This window comes from Amphibalanus amphitrite, unplaced genomic scaffold (assembly GCF_019059575.1).
Source record: "Amphibalanus amphitrite isolate SeventyFive unplaced genomic scaffold, NRLGWU_Aamphi_draft 000043F_arrow, whole genome shotgun sequence".
Lineage (NCBI taxonomy): Eukaryota > Metazoa > Arthropoda > Thecostraca > Balanomorpha > Balanidae > Amphibalanus > Amphibalanus amphitrite.
In genome coordinates this window covers 1240315-1259654 of record NW_024881539.1, presented here as the reverse complement: position 1 = coordinate 1259654, position 19340 = coordinate 1240315, and the positions used below count along the sequence as shown (strand labels likewise).

Genomic DNA, 19340 nt, shown 5'->3' with positions numbered 1-19340 from the left:
AATGATTGAAAAGACCGGGAGGGCCCATCTCGTTCCCCAGCAGGCCCATACGAGTCCATAAATGCCCAGTAGCGCAGCCAGGGGTATTGTGGTGAAATTGTAATGGCCCTCAAAAGACCTCAAAGGGCCCACAGATGGGGTCACCGGGTCCTCAGATGGTCTCGAAGGGCCCTCGGTTAGCGTCAAATGGCCCTCATCTGGTGTCAAAGGGCCCTCAGATGGCCAAATGAAGGGCCACAAGATGGCCTCAAAGGGCCCTCAGATGGGTTCAAAGGGCTCTCAGCCAACGTTAAACCTACCTCAGAAGACCTTAAAGGGCGTCAAAGGGCCCTAAACCTGCGTCAGAGGGCCCTGAGCTCGCGTCAAACGACCCTCCGAAGGCCTTAAAGAGTCCTTAGCTTGTGTCAGAGGGCCCCCAGCTGGTGTCAGTGAGCCCTCCTCAGCTGGCGCCAAAAGTCCATCTGAAGGCCTCAAACGGTCGTCAGCTGGAGTACAACGGTCCTCAGATGCCGTCACGGCCCTCAAAAGTCTCAAGGAGCCCTTATAAGATCTCAAAGGGCCCTCATTTGGCCTCAAAAGGCCCTCCGCTAGCGTTAACCGGACTTCAGAAGGCCTTAAAGGGCCCTTATCTGGTGTCAGAGGGCCCCCAGCTAGTGTTAGAGGGCCCTCAGTTGGCGCAAAATGGCCATCAGAAGGCCTCAAACGGTCCGTAACTGGAGTCCAACCGCAACGGTCCTCAGGTGGCGTCAAGCGGCCCTCAAAAAGCCTCAAAGGCCGCTTAGAAGGCAGCAAAGGGCCCTCATATGACCCCAAAGGGTCCTCTGCTGGCGTCAAACGGACCTCAGAAGGTCTCAAAGGGCGTCAAAGGGCCCTGAGCTCGTGTCAAATATAAAAGCGCCCTTAGCTGGTGTCAGGAGGCCCCCAGTTGGTGTCAGCGTGCCCTCAGCTGGTGTCAGAGAGCCCTCAGTTGGCATCTACTGGCCATCAGAAGGCACCAAACGGTCCTCAGATGGCGTCCAACGGTCCTCAGCTGACGTTAAGAGGCCCTCAAAAAGGCCTCAAAGACCCCTCGGCTGCTGAAGAGGCCCTTAGCCTCAAAGGAAACTCAAGAGACGTTAAACGGCCCTAAAAAGGCTTGAAAGGGCCCTCTGCTGGTGGCAAAGGGCTCGCATATGACGTCAATAACAGCTTTGTCAAAAACGGACCTGAGAGACCTTGCCGGTCCCTGGTTATAAGGGACTCCTGTCTCTTGCAGTAACCTGAGTGGCCCACGTTTACTGAGGGGCCCCTGGTTATTGAAGGAGTCCCTGATTACTGGAAGGACCCCTGGTTATCAGAGGGTTCCCTGGTCACCTGGTGGGTCCCTGATCAATTGAAACCTCCCGATCATCTGAGCGCCCCCTGATTGCCTTGGTCTTGGCGTTGGCGTACAGTTTAAAGTCGTCGGCACACTGCGGCCTCCTCTTTCTCAACAAGTCCCTCTATTTCTTCTGCAGCGAGGGCGATTTCGTCAAAATACTCCTGCATCGCGAAGCCTCGTGCGCAGACGCAGTCTTCGGGGCGCTCGCTGCGCGAACTCTTGACGCCAACTGACGGGCTCCAAATGGAACAGATGGACTCCGAAACGAACATGGGAATGCCGACACATGATCCCTCCAAATTTACAGAGGAGGAGATGTCCCTGATAGCCTATTTGCAATAAGTGTCACTTTTACACTATAGACGTATGGGGAATTCGACCTTATCGACATGGTACTACGAGGTCAGCTGATCTGTTTGGCATTTAAATCGTAGTAAAACTGGCATTTAAACGCTGCGAAACAACTTACGTACAACGTAGCTCCGATTTGCCGCTCTTTCTTTTTCATCCCTCCGATTTTCTTCCGATCAAGAGAAGTTTCGTACCGAGAGAAGTTTCGCAGCCACGTCCGATATAACTTACGATAGCACGGATCCCCCCAGCATACTTTGCTATCTGAGGTCACTGATACCAGGTCAGGTCACAGCGAGGTCAGGTCACCGGGTCACAATATGAAAGTGTCGTGTGATACATGTTTTATGGTCCATTTTACATGACAAATGCGATTATGTGGGTTAGGCAGCCTTTGGGGCCAGCCTAGGTCACGTTTTGGTGAAGGTCAGGTCAAGGTCAGGTCAAATAAGGTCAAATTTCAAAGTTGATATTTTTGCATAAAATGGGTATCGTTTCGATGCAGCTCGTCACGGGGAGTCTAATGGTGGTCTTTGTTTTGCTCTACGAGGTCTAGAACTGCCAAAAATTGAGTTTGAAAATTTGACGTCCTCAATTTTGAACAGTTTTTTTCGCTATAACTTGGCCAAAAAACGAGGTATCGATCTGAAATTCGGTATGTAGATAGAAGACGGTAGGTACTATCACATATATTCCGTTTTTTTTTAACTCAAAAAACTTTTTGGATTTTTTGGCTAATATATCCAAAAAAATGCTTTTTTGATTTTTGGGGTTTAAAACTCAAAAATTTCAAAAATCCGAGATACCAGTTTTGTAGCCCTGTCAATTCTACACCTTTTATGTCTTGATCATTTTTCTGTATCTTCAAAGCTGTAGGCCTGACAGGTCTTCTCGCGAAGGTCTTTTTTCGGTCGAAAATGACAGAACATGACGTCATTCTGACGTCATTTGTGGCCAACCTATCATAGCCTCTGGAAAAAAAAATTTGGTCACAATGTGTAAAATTGATGCCCGGAGAGGTCCTGAAAGTTTGGTGGCGATATCTGAAGCGGTTTAGGAGATATCGACCGAAAAGGACAGGGGGGGCCGTTTCGGCCCCCCCCTACGGGGCGCGGGTTAGGAAATCGTTATGCTGTTTATTATTCAATTAGTTGCTGAACGCCCCTAAAACAGCCTACCATCATCGAGGCGCAATAATCTCTCGCCCTTCTGTCCAGCTATCACGAAATGCTGCTACTACCGCGGTCCAAACTCCTGTCTTATTAACGCCTGGTTCAACATCTTGATCAACTGAGACAAATTGATCCGGCGCTCCACGAAACACGAGTTAATACGGACTGTTGTGGATCCACGAGTTATATCGCGTGCTCGCTGGGCTCAGGTGAAATTATATTTCCTTTAACTGACCTTAGCGTGCGTAACTACGTCTTATTCGTCATGGATGTTATAACCAGCATGTCCAGTCTTATCTGATATAGTTAGTTATGGTTCTTTCACAAGCAGGTATGCCAATTGCTAAGTATTAACAACTGACGGTGCAGCAAACCGTTCACTTATACCTATACGGTAGCTCAGGCTAGAGGGCAGCCCGGCAGCACAGCCCTTGCGGCGCTGGTCGAACAGGCCAAGGAACAAGCTCTGCATGAATTCGTAATGTGGAGTGGATGCTTTATCACGCCCCTTGGAGAATTAGTCGGGAAATTACGTATGTCAGTACAAAGCTGGATCATGAGTCAGATTCTGACCACTTAACCCATCTATCTAAAAAACTGTAGTTTGAAAGCGAAAAGGAAATATGTAGGACTGAACGGCTAGGAAGAAGGACGATACAATAATTATCATCCATCGGTAAATAGTATTTGTTACCCACATATTGTCTTGTAAAATGTGGAACATTCACACGAAGAATGGCTATCCTGCACAGGTCAAAGTAAAAAAAAAAATTGTTAAACTTCGCACTATTCACTTCCGACTATAATTGCCAAGAAACATGCCACACTTTACCAACATGCATCCGTAAGCTGTGAGGGTACCTACTGAGTGGGGTACCCTCTGAGTGTGAGGGTACATCTGTCTTAGACCTAACTTCTATATACCTACCAAGCCAATCACCAACTGTTACCAGTAGCGGTCGCCGTCCTTGGCGAGGACAGAGTCAGTGTCGCACCGTTATTGCCAAGCCAAACACAGGGCTGGAAAGCGTTCAAATATTGACAGCGTAATAATTTAACCGAATTCCACTGATTGATGAGATCGTGATACGATAGAAGACCTAGGATGTCACGAGTTTCCTTTGATCAATGAAAAGTCGATAGCAATGGTTGGTGCGCACTCAGTAGGTAATTTGCTAGTAATTCCACGAATGAACTGGAAGTTCTTGATTAACCCTCGCCCATGTAGGGGGGGGGTTGGTGCAACCCCCCCCCTGAGGTTTTTCGGTAATAGTGCAAAAACGGCGGCGCGCAGCGCCGCCAAATTTTGGGTACCTTATGGGGCAAACCTTGCGCATCTTTTGATAAAAAAAAATTGACCGGGTCATGTCAGGTCACGGAGTTATGACGTCACAAAGGGAACAGCCTCCGGCCGGATTTTCACAAACTGAGTGCCAACGCCCGAGGTTTCCTGCCGGTGGTACGGACATCGGTTGATGGATCGTGATGAAACTTCCCATGCATGTTGGGGCAAGTATTGGCTATCATATGGTATAAGAAACCTGACCGGGTCAGGTCAGGTCACGGAGCTATGACGTCACAAGAGGAACAGCGTCCGGTTCTATTTTTGAAAAGCGCCCGAACCACTATTTTGCTAATTCTTGTCACCTCAATGGGAATATGCAGCAATATTAGCTTCTATAGGGAGCAAATGGACCTCCCAAATCCAAAAATACAATCAGATTTCAAAAATTTAAATTTTGATTTTTCGAATTTCTGCCGCCGACTGTGACCTTGCCGACTTCCGGCGCTCCCAACGCGCCATTTTTAGAGCTAGGGAAACGAAATACATACCAAACGATAGAGAATTGATCAAGGAACACGATAGTGAAGGTTTCAAGTCGATATCTCCCACCGTTTTGCCGCAATCGCCGCGGAAAATTGAAAAAAGTCTATTTTTCCGAAAATTTGACATTTAACCGGTCAAAAGTAGGTCAAATGTTGACCTAGGACCAAAAAATATACCACCAATCGCGAGATCTCGGCGAGAGCAATCCGTTGGTCTTTTCCGCTAAGCTCTACGACGCTCCGTTTTCAAACGCCAAGGGGGGGGTCGCACCAACCCCCCCCCTGCATGGGCGAAGGTGGCAGATCGCCGTTTACGGGCGAGGGTTAATGTATTTGAAAAGCATATTAGCACTCTGTAATAGGCAGTATATGTATAGCCTGAAAATGCGTAGCCTCTTAACCTTTAGCCTAGTGCCGGGTGGTGGGTGGGGGTGGGGGGTTCGCCTTCGCCAGTTCTCTTGCGTGGTGAAAAAGCATGTAGCGATAGTCTCATACCTACATGATACATCAATTTTGCATCGTCAGTGGAATTTTTGGCCCAGGTGACCCAAGTTCAGCCTATCAGGTCAAATAATGTTATGCTTCTAAAAAAATTGCGATCCTGTAGTCCTTACAGTTCAATTGAGATAAACAAAATTTGACCCTTGATGACCTCTGGTGACCTGAACTTTCACCTAACAAACTATGACCCGAAGTATTTCCGTCATTATTTTTATCCTCTTTCGAATGCCGCTTACCGCGTGTTGTTACGTTTCCTGGCTCAGGAGCCGTCAGCCGATTTAGACGAGGGGGCGTAACACCCCCCCCCCCCCCCAGCACGACACGGAAAACTCAGACCACCAGCACGGCGCGGGGAAAGATCGACTGATATGCAACTGAATTGGTCAGGGCGTGACCTAGCCTGAGGTCAAATTTCCAAATTGACCCTTCCAATTTAAATTCTCCGTTCGACGCGTTTCGACGAGAGGAACACAATGGTGGTAACCAGGGCTGCGGAGTCGATGGATTTTCGGCGACTCCGACTCCGACTCCGACTCTGGCTTTCAAAAACCAGCTCCGACTCCGACTCCGACTCCGGGCAGAATTGTCGACTCCGACCGACTCCAACTCCCGACTCCGACTCCGCAGACCTAGCAGGGCTGCGGAGTCGACAGATTTTCGGTGACTCCGACTCCGACTCCGGTCACAACTGTCGACTCCGACCGACTCCGACTCCGACTCAGACTCCGACTCCGCAGCCCTGGTGGTAACCTACAATAATTGACGCCTAAAATATTGCATAATAACTTATGGCTTAATCCACCTATTTTGGAGGTTTTCATCCTCTGTAGACAAAACTGTTAGCCTTAGATGAAACCTCTTTTGGTTCACGAGTCAAGCACTATTGGTGAAAAATCGTCAAAATGGGGAAAACTTCACGGTGAAAATTCGTCGTTCTGACTTCTACGTGACCTCAGTCATCTACCTACGTAACCTCAGCGTTGAACTGGGAGAAAATGACTTTTCCATTTGAAGATAATTGCGAAAAGCTATCGATCTTTTTTCAGCGTCCTCCTAGCTTTCTTAGTTTTGGAACTAATCGATGTGACCATATACGCCCCCCCCCCATCCACCGCCACAAAGATGGAGTTGGCTGCGACTCTCATCACTTCAGCGTGAAATTATCTGGCTATCAAAGAAAAGCAGAGCGACTAATTTTAGCTTCCCTTTAACACGCTGCGGTCAGCGGAAAATGAGTATTAGCACTGCAGAAGGAGCCGTTAAATCCCTCCACTAGCCGCCCACCACACATTCATTCCCAAGGGAAGCACGTGCTAGACGGTATCAATGAGTTGGCGCGGCGCCGGCCGCCACCTGTGGCTCGTCGCCGGCGATACGCGCCCGTCGTTCCGCCCCTCCGCCCGCCGTGCCCGACCGTAGGGCCGTACCTGCCGCGGGCCGACGCCGAGCTGGGTCCTACTGACACCGGACACCGCAGTCACCGAGAGGTCGGCCTGGCAGCCGCCAGTCGCCGCCGGGTTGGTCACAGGTCACCCGTGGCCGGCGGCCGTGCCGCTGCCCCGACCACCTGTGGCTGAGCTCCTCGGCCGCCGCGGCCGCCGCGCTGCGCCGCCAGGTAGCAGCCGCGCACCCGGCACAGGATCCAAATCAATATAGGCAGCGGCTCGCAGTGGCACGGTGCTTGCAGACCGCCAGATTCGCGGCCGCGGCGCCGGCGACGGCTGCAACCCGGCGGCCGGGCTCGCGCCGAGCGCTCACAGAGGCGCCGGGGGACTGACGGCGCGATCGTAAATAGAGATGAAGTCGCCGAAGCCGTGCCGGGGTGATCAGAACTTGTGATTGAGCCGGCAACTTCGTTAGACTCGATGCGTGAAACGTGAGACGAGTGAACGCACAGGTGGTGACACGGCGCAAATGGGACGAAAGCTGGGGGAACCACATCTTAGCCCACACGAATTGCACATCACTTTGGCACGGTGCCGGGTTAACCGCGACCATGACACAGGAATTTAAATATTTGCATAGGCTTTTCTGAAATGAATTGAATTCTGATCTCCGACATCTTCTGCAAAATTCTCAGAAGACTTTTTTTCAATAAGACAAATTGCAGGCCGAAAAAAGGATACTGGATTCATTTCCTTGACACAGGTCGACTGTTTCCATTGCTCTTGGGTCAGATTCTGAATAACTTCTTTTCTGGCGGGACGCATCACAAACATGAAGCAAGAATAATACCGAGCAACGATAACCATTTTTTATTTTGTTCAGTCTGCAGGCAAAGTCGCCGACCTCAAATCTGACCTTTGCACCGTTAAAGCCCAATTAATCGATGTACGGCGTCATCAACGAGTTATGACCCAGCAGGGAACAATTACTCCGATCTATCTACTCCGACCTCGAGAATGAATCGATGAAATAGAAGATTAAAATTATAATTTTAACGAGATTCTGAATCCGGGTAACAAGTTATGGCCATCTGGCACAGTATATTTGACCGGACTTTCGTCGTGGCCCCCTACCACAGTTCAGGAGGGATATTGAACACTGAGCTTAAGGGCGCACTAGCAGACGGCGGGAGTGTGACCTTTTCTAAACCATTGCTGCAGTTGTTCCATCCTTTGCTCCTAGAAGTTAGAATATTATCCTTATACATTTACCAGTTTGTTGCATAAAGTTCATACTTAAACGCCACTTCAGATGACGGAAGAATACGCCGTACACACTCAAGCAAATAACTAAGATTTTTTTTTGGAAAATCGTCGATAAATAGCATAGATAAATAATTTATACAAATGATAGATACGACGGAACGTCATCTTGATTATCTGGTAAGGTTGGGACCAAACTGAATAACTTCACTTCCATAAACACACATATGTAACTCAAAGTTCTGGACTATGATACACGTGTTTATTTACCCTGTATATGCGTTAACCAATTAGTTGGAGCGCACACGGTAAACATTCTCTACCAAAACATTTCACAGCACGGCATTCATCGCAGAGACAGCATGACGCTACTACAGCGTGACACATCCCTTCCTGTCTGAAGTCGACTGGCATCCTTCACACACAGCTCATGAAATCCATACGATCAGTCTCATCAATACCAAACAGCTACACGAGGATGCATGTAGCGCGATACTACTATCGCCATGCCAGGCACCACGCGGCCTGCACAACTCGCATAAAGAAGCAAGGCAACATCCATTCCAGCGGCTGGCCAAGTCGCGCAGACAAACCAGAATAAACGCCCTACCCGTGTGTGGCGCCATGCTGAACGTAGGTAAGGGCATGTGACGCTACACAAGAATCGGTGGAAAACTGCGGGGCACTCAGTCAGATGAAAGCCACTGAGCGTCACATCATACCGCCCAGACAAAGCGCAATGCAGCACTGTCCGTCTCATCGCAACTCTCCATTTTCAGACCACATTTTGACTCAATATCGCTTCACTTGCCAATACAACGCCAAATGTCCCGCTGACCAAATGTCAGGTCACCGGACGACCCAGGGTCAGGTCACCGGATGTCTAACAACACTTTGCCGGTGGACTTGCGTTCTGAGATGAAACTTAGAGCTTCGTTGACTTGCTCTAGCGGGTACTGGGCCGAAATGTGCGGGGCGATGAGGCCTGACTCATACAGTTCGATTGAGTCGAGGACCGCTTGTCTGCAAAAGATAAACGAACGCTTTTAGACGAAGTCATGAGCATCTGTCAGCATCTAGCGATTTTTTACGTTTTAGCGACCATTGAGAGGGCTGGGAACTGTGATTGGGGCGACCATATCGTCACAGGCCTTCAAAGTCAAAACTTTCACGGAACTCGAACAGACAAATAAATTTGTATTTATCTAGCGGAACGAACCGTCAGCGCACCCTCAAACCACTAAAAGACGAGTCACAAAATTCAAAACAAACAGTGCGTGGTGTAAGTAGTTCGGCAAACAACAAAACTAACGACGAAAACTTCTCGGCCGACCGGTGATGCTAGTTTCCTTTTTTATTTTAAAATATCGGTGAAAAACAACCGCAGCAAAGGCCACAGAAGCTGTGTAGCGTTGGCATAATGTCTTCATGTAAGAGGATTTAGTTTTTGTTCAAATCGATGTTGAACCTTAACTAACTGATAACTTGAACAATCACCTGGATGCTGAGGAGCGCACATTAAAAGGATGCATTCTAAGCCAGCCAGAATGCTGTTAGACAAGGTAAGCAAGGTTTATATACAGGTCATTTGCAGACTCACATGGGCTCACTGAACGAGATGAATTTCTTACTATCCTCGCACAAGGTACGCCGAACACCGCCGGGGGTCGGCGTAACACAAGTCTCATTACGTAATGCACCCTGGGGCAAGGCGTCTTCACCATTACTCTGCATTTGACAGCAATGCGACAGTGCCTTTTCAACACACAAAAACAAGGCCTGTTTTCCGTCTGTTGGCGTCTCTTCAAGCAGAATTAGATGGATGTTTACCTCCGCCGAAGGCAAGGCATCACACCCAGCCACTTCCCTGAGGCCTATTTACCCGACAAAGGTGTTGTGCGCTCCTTGCTCGGTAACGCTGCAATGTGCGCCACTGAAAGCATGCCATCCATCCCTCCCCCCAAACCAGTCCGTTTAACCGAGGATTTTGGAGAAATTTGAAGGAAATTATTTCTCCCGAACACAATTATCGGCTTTGGTCTTGCTACCTAATCAGTAATCACAGCGTTGCCTGCCTCACATCCCTTTACATTCATACACCGTCATCTATCCCACAGTCTGCTTTACATTATCCACCGCCGTCTGCCCTGACACCTCCTCACCTGAAGACAGCATTGTCGGCCTCGCGGTAATGTCTGAGCGATAGGCCGATCAGTGAGAAGGAGCGCGGCAGCAGGGAGCTCGTCGCCACGTGCGGTACCGTGCGGGACGCGAACCCGGCCACGATTACCTTTCCCTCGTGCGCCACGCTGTCAGAAACAGACGGTCTCGGTTAGACGAGGTAAACAGCGTGAGCGGAGCGCGGGGAGAGGGGGGGGGGGGAGTCGAGGCTATACAGGAGTCAATAGACTAGTCTATTGGGGGAGCGCGGTCCGTGGGGATGGAGAGACAAGAGAGGGAATCGAGTCTATAGGGGAGTCAATATAGGCGAGCCCATTGAGGAGTCAATACAGGCGAGTCTATTGCGGGAGTCAATACAGGCGAGTCAATTCGGGAGCGCGGCCCCTGGGGAGGGCGGGACGGAATACGGCTATTTGGGGATATGTAAAGCGCATCGCTCGCAGATACTGACACCGGCAGATCGGTTTCGGTACCACTGAGAGGCTCTAGAGATGCATAGCATTTCCCAAGCCAACACAAACGGCTCCTAAGCCGGCTCAATTCGGTACCGAATCGACATGGAACAGATCGAGGTGTCAACGACATGGAGTCATCGGATGGAGGCGAAGGTTGTGTTACAAGAAAAAAGAGCCACAGGGATGGCGACCTATCCATAGCATTAGTAGATAATTGTGACATCGTTTGGAAGCATTAAAAATATCCCTTATGAATAGTTAACGGAAACATGGGATTTGCGAGCGAGTAGATCGTTACATCCAACAGATATCATAAATATACCAACTGCGCATGCAGGTATTCCCCCGAGTTAATCCAAAGCTAGAGCTTTTGATGCCTATTGATGACCTGGTTTTCCGTGAATCCTATTTGTGCTCGGATACACTGACGCTGGGTCTCCTGGTAGTGGTCATCCTTCAGACGCTGAATGAACACAGGAAGCCCAAATGAGTCCCAAGTGGTCGATTGCGACCAGCACCTGAACTGAACATTACCCGAGATCTAATTTGGTTTAAATGCAGGCAAAATACTCGTACATCTCGAAAATATGTAGTTACCAAAAATTGCAGCGCTATCATTGCGGTTTTCGCAACTAACATTACAAAGTATCCAAAGCCGAGTCCCCCTCCCGAGACATATCCCGGCGCCGTTGCGATTGCCTGCTCACCATTTGATAGCCTCCTCAAAGACCTCGCCGCCGACGGCATCGAATATGACCTTGATACCCTTCAGACCGGTCACGTCCCGCACTTTCTTCTTCAGGTGTTCTCTGTGGAAGCCCAGCGCGGCGAAGGCCCCCTTCTCGCGCACCAGCGACGCCTTGTCTTCGGTACCGCACACGGCGATCACCTGACACGGGGGGAGGTCAGAGAGGTCAGGCTCAGGGAACAACCGGCGGACGTGTTAGGGGGAGGAAAGGGGGCATTGATCTCCGAGAACCGCCAGGGGCAATACAGTGGTCAACTGGTTATTCCAGATTTAACTCCTCAAATATACGTTAAAATTCTGTTGAAAAGTTGGTACTTGTTATCAAGAATGGCAGTGGCATACTCATTTTAGCCTTTATGTTTTCATGGCTCTGCGCTTGTACGGATAGGAAACGTGGGTAAATATACTGCACGATTATGAAACAATCATATTTATCTACCAACACAACTCAATGTCTACATCAATCCCGCTACAATCGCATTTCATACACACCTTCAAGACACTATTACCGAAACTATACCACCGAATTCAATCAGTCCGAAAATTAGAGACCGTGTCGACCGCTCCGCTGCGCTCAAATCCCCTGAGCGGGGGGTCAGTCAGCTCCCAACTTCCCGGAGCGTAACTCAATCTCCGTGTGGCGTCACGGAGCAGCGCCGCCGCCGGGCCATTACGGGTCAATTTTCAGCGAGCTTCGCCGCGACACTCGCCCGTAATGGCCGTAATAGATCTCGGTGGAGAGTGGTGCGTCTCCAATTCACACTGCACCCCGTGCCGACTAGAGCGTACCCAGGAGGGGAGGACTAACGTGGGGCGCGTCACAGCACATGCGATATTCGATATCGACTACACCGTGTTACGAAAGTGAGCTTATCGTAGATTGGGCCAATTTGTCAGCTGCTAATGCCCATCGATAACCGCAAAGCACGTGTCGGCTTCATGACCATCGTAAAGCGCATTAGAACAGAGTGCATTATAAAATCAATAGGGAAGTGGATTTGTTATCAGTAAAAACGGCATATCGACTTGAATGGAAGCGTAATAGCTCTGAGGGTTATCCGACCGTCAGCAAAGAAAGCATATTGACTTGTAGAACCAATCTCAACACCAGTGTGGTACCGGCTCGACTGGAGCATACTCAACAGTGGCAGATGCCTCAGTTTTCCAGACCCCAGCTCGAGGCCAGACTTGTCTCTCAAGTGTTATGAATCTGGGCTGGGTCGTTCGAGCCTTGGTTCGAGCTAAGCCTAACTGGCCTTCTGAGAGGTATTTTCCCTAGTCTTCGGAGACATGGTTGCACGTTGAGTGCAAAACGCTCTCTTGCGAGCTGAATACGTGCTGAGCAGTGTGAATGAATCGCCAACTGCTAAATAGCCTTTCCAATTATCTGTCAAGAATGTTCGAAAGACGAATAGAAGGGCGAGCGGGGTTTCGAGGTCCTAGATCTTGCAATCGTAATCGCCTATAACCAAGATCTGGGACGCTCCGTTCGAAAATGGGGTTAAGGAGACAGTCACCTTTCTGATAAATGTTGACAATATTTGATTTTGGCAGCGCCCGAAGGGTGTTTGGTTACATGAGCCTTAAATGACGTTTAGCTGAAACTTACGGAAATATTACGTAAATTTAGGCTCACGTCGGGGTAAGTCATCTGCAGCTGCGTTCAATTCAGTTCTTCATCAAAATCGTCTCTAATCACTGATTTAATATCGGTATTCTCGCGACAGTCATTGCATACTGCATCGTCAAAACGGATCATTAAGACTCATGTGACTCATGTCAAACACCTATATCACATTGAGAATGATATTCGCCTAATATGTCTCATTCTAAGTAAAAATGAATAACATGGTAAATTTAAGAGTACAAAGTAACGAAACAATAAAATGAGTAAGACAATTTTTATCTTTCACGGTCTCGATTCAATGTCTCAAAAGTCCAAGACATTTTCGATAAGGCTTCCCTGAACCGGTAGAGGACGGCAGAAGCAAAACATTCACAGGTGGCAGCATTGTCGCGGCATAATTTACTAGCGATTCGTTAGTCTCTTGAGTCACGAGGTAAGATTATGGGCACCTCAGTCGTGTCATCCCCATGGGCAGATCCAGGGGGTGGGTCACGGGGTGGGTCACGGGGTAGTGATCCCTCAAAAAGAGCCCTTCAAGCATGATTTGAGCCCATAATTCGCAAACATGACCATGGGCACCATCCGTCCTCTCCCCGCCCGACAACTTATTGGCCAGAGACGGAGCTATCGTATCGGCCATTATCTGACATCCTCCAAAGAAGTATGACTCGATCTGTATTTGCGCTCGTATCTCAAGGTGTTCTAAAATAGTTATTATAAAAATTGACATGATCGCCATAGAAATCGATACGAATCCCACTGAACAAGCGAAAAGGGACAGCCGAGGTAAGGGTATATCTTCGCTACCCATATCCATTGGCTCACGATTGTATTTGTATCGATATCTGTCCCATCAACGCTGTCAGCTGTCATGAAACTAAAGAAAGCTTAGAAGAGGACAGTTTGCAATTCAGACATTTGGTGTGAGTAAAGAGCAATACAGCAATCATGTGGGGAGTGGGGAGAAGAATTCAGTTTTAGTAGCACTCCAGAAGCCCAAACTCAATCCCTCCCCGTCCCCACTAGAGAACCGGGTCAAGTTTGACCGGTCAAGTTTGCGGGTCAAGTTTGACCATAGTGCGCTGATCGCCGCGTACAATGCCCATGTTCGCTCCATTGCTGAGTATGGCAGCGTTGTATGGAGTGGCGCAGCAGTAACACATCTGGCGCGGCTCGAGCGCATGCAGCATCGCTTCTTGTCTTGGCTGGCATCCAACACCCACGGTCGCGACCTGCCCATGAGTTATGAGACGCTTCTTGTTCGATTTGGCATGTGTTCTTTGAAATCGCGCTTTATTCAAGCCGATCTCCGTCTGGTTTTGTGATTGCACCATGGACGGATCGACTGTCCTCACCTTCTGGGTCTGTTTGGTCTGGCGGTCCCTAACAGACGTTCTCGGCAGCCAGCACTGTTTCATGTCACATTCGGCAGAGTGAACACTGTAAAGTCGGGACTTTTCATTCGCATTCCTGTGCTATGCAACAATTTTCTACAGAAAATTCCGAATGCAGATATGTTGGCTCCGTCGAACTGCATCCATTCTGATGTGTGTGATTTCGCTCGTTCTCAGGGTGCTTACATCTGAGACAATGTATCGTGCTTTGTAGTAGTATGTAGTGTGTTTTTTTTTTTGTATTTTATGGGCATGACTGCCACTGTAAATGGGCCGCTGGGTCTGTGGTTGGCTTGGCACAATACACAATACACAATACACAATACACAACCTCATCCTTCCACAGCGGTGGTGCCACCTACGCAACTACATCGAGCTGGCATTGGCCACCAGATGTCACCCTAGCCAGCTATCAGCTTTTGAGCCATTTGGCGAAACAAGTCCAAGAAAGCGTCACCCCCAGTGGGGCCGTCCTAGTCACAAACATTGACGCCGTTCCACTGACCTGACATTTGAAGACGTTGGCGGCCAGGTCGACGGCGGCGAGCCCCAGTCCGCCGGCGGCCGCCGTTACCATCACCGTGTCCCCCTTCTGCAGGGCAGCGCGCCGCTGCAGACCCAACAGGGCTGTGGCGTAGGTGTCTGCCAGAGCGGCGCCGGCCTCAAACTCCAGCGAGTTGTCCACCGGAAACAGGTCCTGCCGATGGACAGAGAAGGTTAACACGGGCTGACTTTCCAAGATTGGTGTGCCGACATACGATGGAGAGGCGACCATGGAAGGGCGATCACATGGTCGGCACGTGATGGAGATAAATGACAGGCTTGCAAACGGCGGTGTACCATTGCGTGTTTGCAGTTGGACCATGTAATAGCTTATTCGCTCGCAATCACATACGCAGGATTTGTGCTTAGCCCGCACACGGTCCTTGTCAGGAGATTATAACAAGCGCTAAATATGTTCAGGACATTTGTTGCATGGTGTTACGGAATCGACAATTAATTTTTTTGCATTCAATGAACGTTTGTTTTTCCTTATTCACATAAATGTTATTCCTCGACACCGTTCACACCTAATGCTTCAGCCATTAGTAGTCTGAAAGTCTCCAAACATCAGTGCACATGGTACCATTATATATGCATCAGTAAGACGTCAGGACACAGAGCCATCATGCCACGCATACGACTCACCGCGGCGGTGGTGACGATCTGTTCGGCGAACCCGCCGCTGCCCGAGCTCTGCAGTCCGATCACCCGTCCGCCTTTCTGCACTGCCGTCACCTCCGAGCCCACCTGGAACGGAGAGACACAGATGGCACTGCGGTCACAGGCATAGAAAAGCCGACATAGACATAGCGGTTACTGGAGACGGAAAACTGGAGACTTTAACCCGCCAGGAGCGACAACGTTATGCCTTAAAATCTACACCAAGGGTAAAAAAGAAGTTCAAGCTTAATCCCAACGTTCGTCTTACTCCCATCCATCCCTGTTTAGACATCCCTGCAACCAATTCCTCTGTTGTGTCGATGCTCACCTCCAGAACCTCCCCGGAGAACTCGAAGCCAGGCACGAAGGGCAGGTTCGGCAGGTTCTCGTACACACCCTGGCATGTTAGAATGTCCGAGGCGTTGACGCCACAGTTGTACACAGCCACACGAACCTGTTGACGCGAGAAATCATATTGTAATTATTACTACTATTATTCTATGACTTATCACGTAACAATGCATTGTTGGTTAAATTTCCATCATCCTACACACATGCATTCTGAACAATATCATAAGTCTACCACACTTTTTACGTGGGCACACAGTATTGGAAACCAATACACACGAAACACTGGCACGAGCTACTATCACTTTGACTTGGCGTCAAGTCAACAACCCCACGGGATGTCAGAATCAGCCTGGTTCATATTTGGCGAGCGGGATGAGACAGAGGCGTTGTCTGCAACCATCGAGCAAGGCTCTGTCTCTACTGGTTCGACCTGGGCAACGATCACTTTTGGGGTAAGGGGACTTATATAATCATTATCTTTAATAAAAGCAATTTTGTTTGAATGAATAAACTGCAGGTAACTTTGGAACCAGGTGCTACGCTTTATAAGCGGTTCTTGTTGCGAATGACACCACGGATCCACCACCCGATCTTGCGAAGAGAGTTCCGGTGATGGTGAAAAGTGTTCAGTCCGAACCGCATGCTAAGATGCAAAATATGTTGAGTGCGCTCACCTCATCCGGAGCTAGTGCCTTTGGTTCGAGGTCTTGAACTTGCAGTGGGCGGCCAAACTCTGTAAGCACTGCCGCACGGTAGTTCCTGGCCAGTTGAAGGCTGAGCGGTCGCACCGCGGACACCAGATTGCCAGCCAGCCGTCTCAAAGCCATTGCAGTGACCTATACCTGTGGAACAAAACCGAATATTATTGTCCTGTGGGAGTGACTAGCAAGTCATACAAGCAAGTAAGAAGACGTTTGCATGCAACAACCATTCATGTAATGGACATCAGAAATGCTACTTGGCCCTGGTGATGAGGTGCAGCACTTCCATATGGGACACTTGTGCCAACTTCTGACAGTTTTCTCGCGGAGCTGGGCTACTAATTTTTAAACTGCTAGGTACTGATCAACAATCTTAAAAGACTTACAGGGTGTAGCGAAATTATCCGGACATCTTTGACCCCACCCTACTGGAATTAAGAATCAAATCTAACTGGTTCTTTTCCTATAAATGACGATATTGTCACCTTTCATACGAACACAATTACAAATGTGCTGAAGCATTTCAGCCACTGGGTTCTCCAGCACACTGGGTTTGATGTGGCCGGACGCCGTGTTGACCTGTGACTGCAGTTGGGTAATGCTGGTGGCGGGTGACTCTTCATTCACCTGCTGGACAATAGCCCACAAGTTTTGATTGGATTGGGATAGGAACTATTTCTAAGCCAAACCCACTAGCCCAGAATGATAGGAGGTTCTCTCGGTCATTGTTCTAGGGGCTTTGAGGTGGCGCGCCGCCCCGCGTGAAGACGGCGTGGCTTGAATCAGGCATCGGTGCGCGTTCAGAAACCGAGCTCCCCTGTGCCGTCCAGCTGAGCGCATCCATACATTCGTTGACCAGGATGTTGCTCGGGTAATACACGTTGATGGTGGTTTCCTGTGACCTTATGTGCAAATGGAACATCGCACAGCAGCTGAACTTGCTCCAGATCTGGATCTTGGCCGGATGTTTGACGCTGGTGACGGCCGGTACGTTCGAGCCTCTCGCCGCACACAAACGGCAGATCTGACGGTTCAAAGGATGATACAACTCGCGGTGACCCATCCGACCAGACCATCTTACTCATGTCTTACTCCAACCACTAACCAGTGGACGTGCTTTTGTGTGAGGCTAAAGGCGGTGGGCTGGTTGTTTTCCCGTCACCTTTGTTTTCTTTTTCCGTTTAAATGGTAGCAGAACATTGAAAAAAGTTGTAACTTGGGTAGCGATAGATCATGATGGGGGAACTCTTATTACATGCCTTGATTAACATTCGAGCTAGTCTGCGCATTGATTCGTGTCTTTTCCTTGTCATTATCTCAACAACTCTCCTCACCACTTGGCAAAGGGCGGTTTTTGCTGTCCCGGCCGGGCTGAGTCTGCTACCATAGTCTCAGGTTACAACGCCTCAGGGCTCAGGCAGATGTGCAACTGGCTGCTGCTAATTTTCAGCTGCTGGCAGACTATCCCATAGCCGCTATAGCCCATGCCACCATGGATGTCGCCATGCCACCCTCATGCAATTTTGCGACAACAGGAGAGAATGTACTCCTTTCCTGGCACTGCCTTGGACGAAAACTGCCAAGTGAACCCAGTGGTGACTCGACCCGAACTCACAGCAAAGGTCACCATGCAAGGTCAGGTCACTCCTGCAGTGAGGACCGATACCACAAGCACATATTCATTCAATTTGCCCACTTCAAGCATCAGAAAAGAAATGGTGCACTAGGAACAGCTATGGAAAAAAAAAGATGTCTGGATAACTTTGATACATCCTGGTCAGATGTTATTACTGAGCTGTTAGCCAGTAGAAGTCCTTCAATTTACCAGCATTATATGTTCTAAAATTTCAGGCAAAATGTTTTCTTACATAATACACATAAATGTCACAAATGCCTACCCACACAAAAAGTAACTAATGAATTTGGCATCTACTAACCGCCTCATAGGCAATGTCTGACGGTGGATCCAACTCTCAGCTAGCTGTTACAATAAAGCCCACCAATCTAGATCCACTGTTGATTATTGACCTTCCTTAATCAGGGATAGCAGTTGTGACTTGTGAATTCTCAAGTGCTGGGGAGGCCGCTTTCTGGTCACGGCGTTTTATTCTCCGGGCGGGTTAATCCCGTCCAGCGTTTAGCCTTTCGGGACCCAATCAGGGTCCCGGTTGTTTTCGCTGCTCACCCCAGTCGAGATGCAAAGTTAATAGTCACACAAAGCTTATTTAGGGCCAGCCAAAGACTGGGCAGAATTTTAGCAAATGGTACACACGGCATAAAACTTTTGAATATCAAGTGACTGAGAATACAGTTTGTTAAGTTAAAATGATGTGTGTAAGTAAAACAAGCCTGGCCAAAATTCAGTAAGGAAACGAAAAATGTACCTATCTGGGTAGGACTTGCCGTATCTAACAAAACTTTCGAAGAATATAATATTTATTATTTCTATCATACATTCTATCATACTCACCCACACAACTTGCGAATGGAAGGGATTTGTTATCATTTATGGCGCATCTCCGACGTATCCCCATTTGCTACCATATTTTAGCCTATCATCAGGCTTATACTGGGCTTATACTAGGTGACTTTTGGCTTAAATTTCAAGCATTTTGCAAGAACGATAAATGAAATAACACCGTTGATTTTAACTTTTCCAATGAAATCTCAAGGAAAGAGCCATCTCTTTACTATTTTCCAATATTTAAGTGTTAAAGCAGATTGCTTGATGCTAACAGTTCACGTCTTCACTAATTTTAATGTCCCTCCCGTCCTTTTTTTCGCTGGTAGTTAATTCATTTTATGAGCATAATCATTGATA

General features: G+C 48.6%; 2 protein-coding genes across 6 annotated transcripts in view; both read right to left on the bottom strand.

Moving 5' to 3' along the window:
• LOC122377376 (ras-specific guanine nucleotide-releasing factor 1-like) overlaps window positions 1–6782 on the bottom strand; it is a 44531-nt gene extending 37749 nt beyond the window's left edge. For 3 of the 4 annotated variants that reach the window (XM_043357326.1, XM_043357327.1, XM_043357328.1), the window contains exon 1: window positions 6639–6767. The gene's annotated coding sequence lies outside the window, so the exon portion shown is untranslated. Of the gene's footprint in view, window positions 1–6638 lie in introns of all 4 variants that reach the window. The other variant, XM_043357329.1, reaches the window with a different exon arrangement.
• Window positions 6783–8099: 1317 nt separating this feature from the next.
• On the bottom strand, window positions 8100–19040 carry LOC122377374 (quinone oxidoreductase-like protein 2). 2 transcript variants are annotated; one of them, XM_043357325.1, is made up of 8 exons: window positions 18990–19040; window positions 16493–16660; window positions 15796–15921; window positions 15453–15554; window positions 14770–14961; window positions 11203–11384; window positions 10022–10168; window positions 8100–8882 (listed from the first exon to the last, which is right to left on the bottom strand). In XM_043357325.1, the coding sequence occupies exons 2-8, from the start codon at window positions 16643–16645 to the stop codon at window positions 8732–8734; spliced, it is 1053 nt and encodes a 350-aa protein (XP_043213260.1). In that variant the 5' UTR covers window positions 16646–16660; window positions 18990–19040; the 3' UTR covers window positions 8100–8731. The 2 variants fall into 2 exon arrangements, with proteins under 2 accessions (XP_043213260.1, XP_043213259.1); XM_043357324.1 differs by having other exon boundaries at window positions 18904–18994.
• Between the last annotated feature and the right edge of the window lie 300 nt (window positions 19041–19340).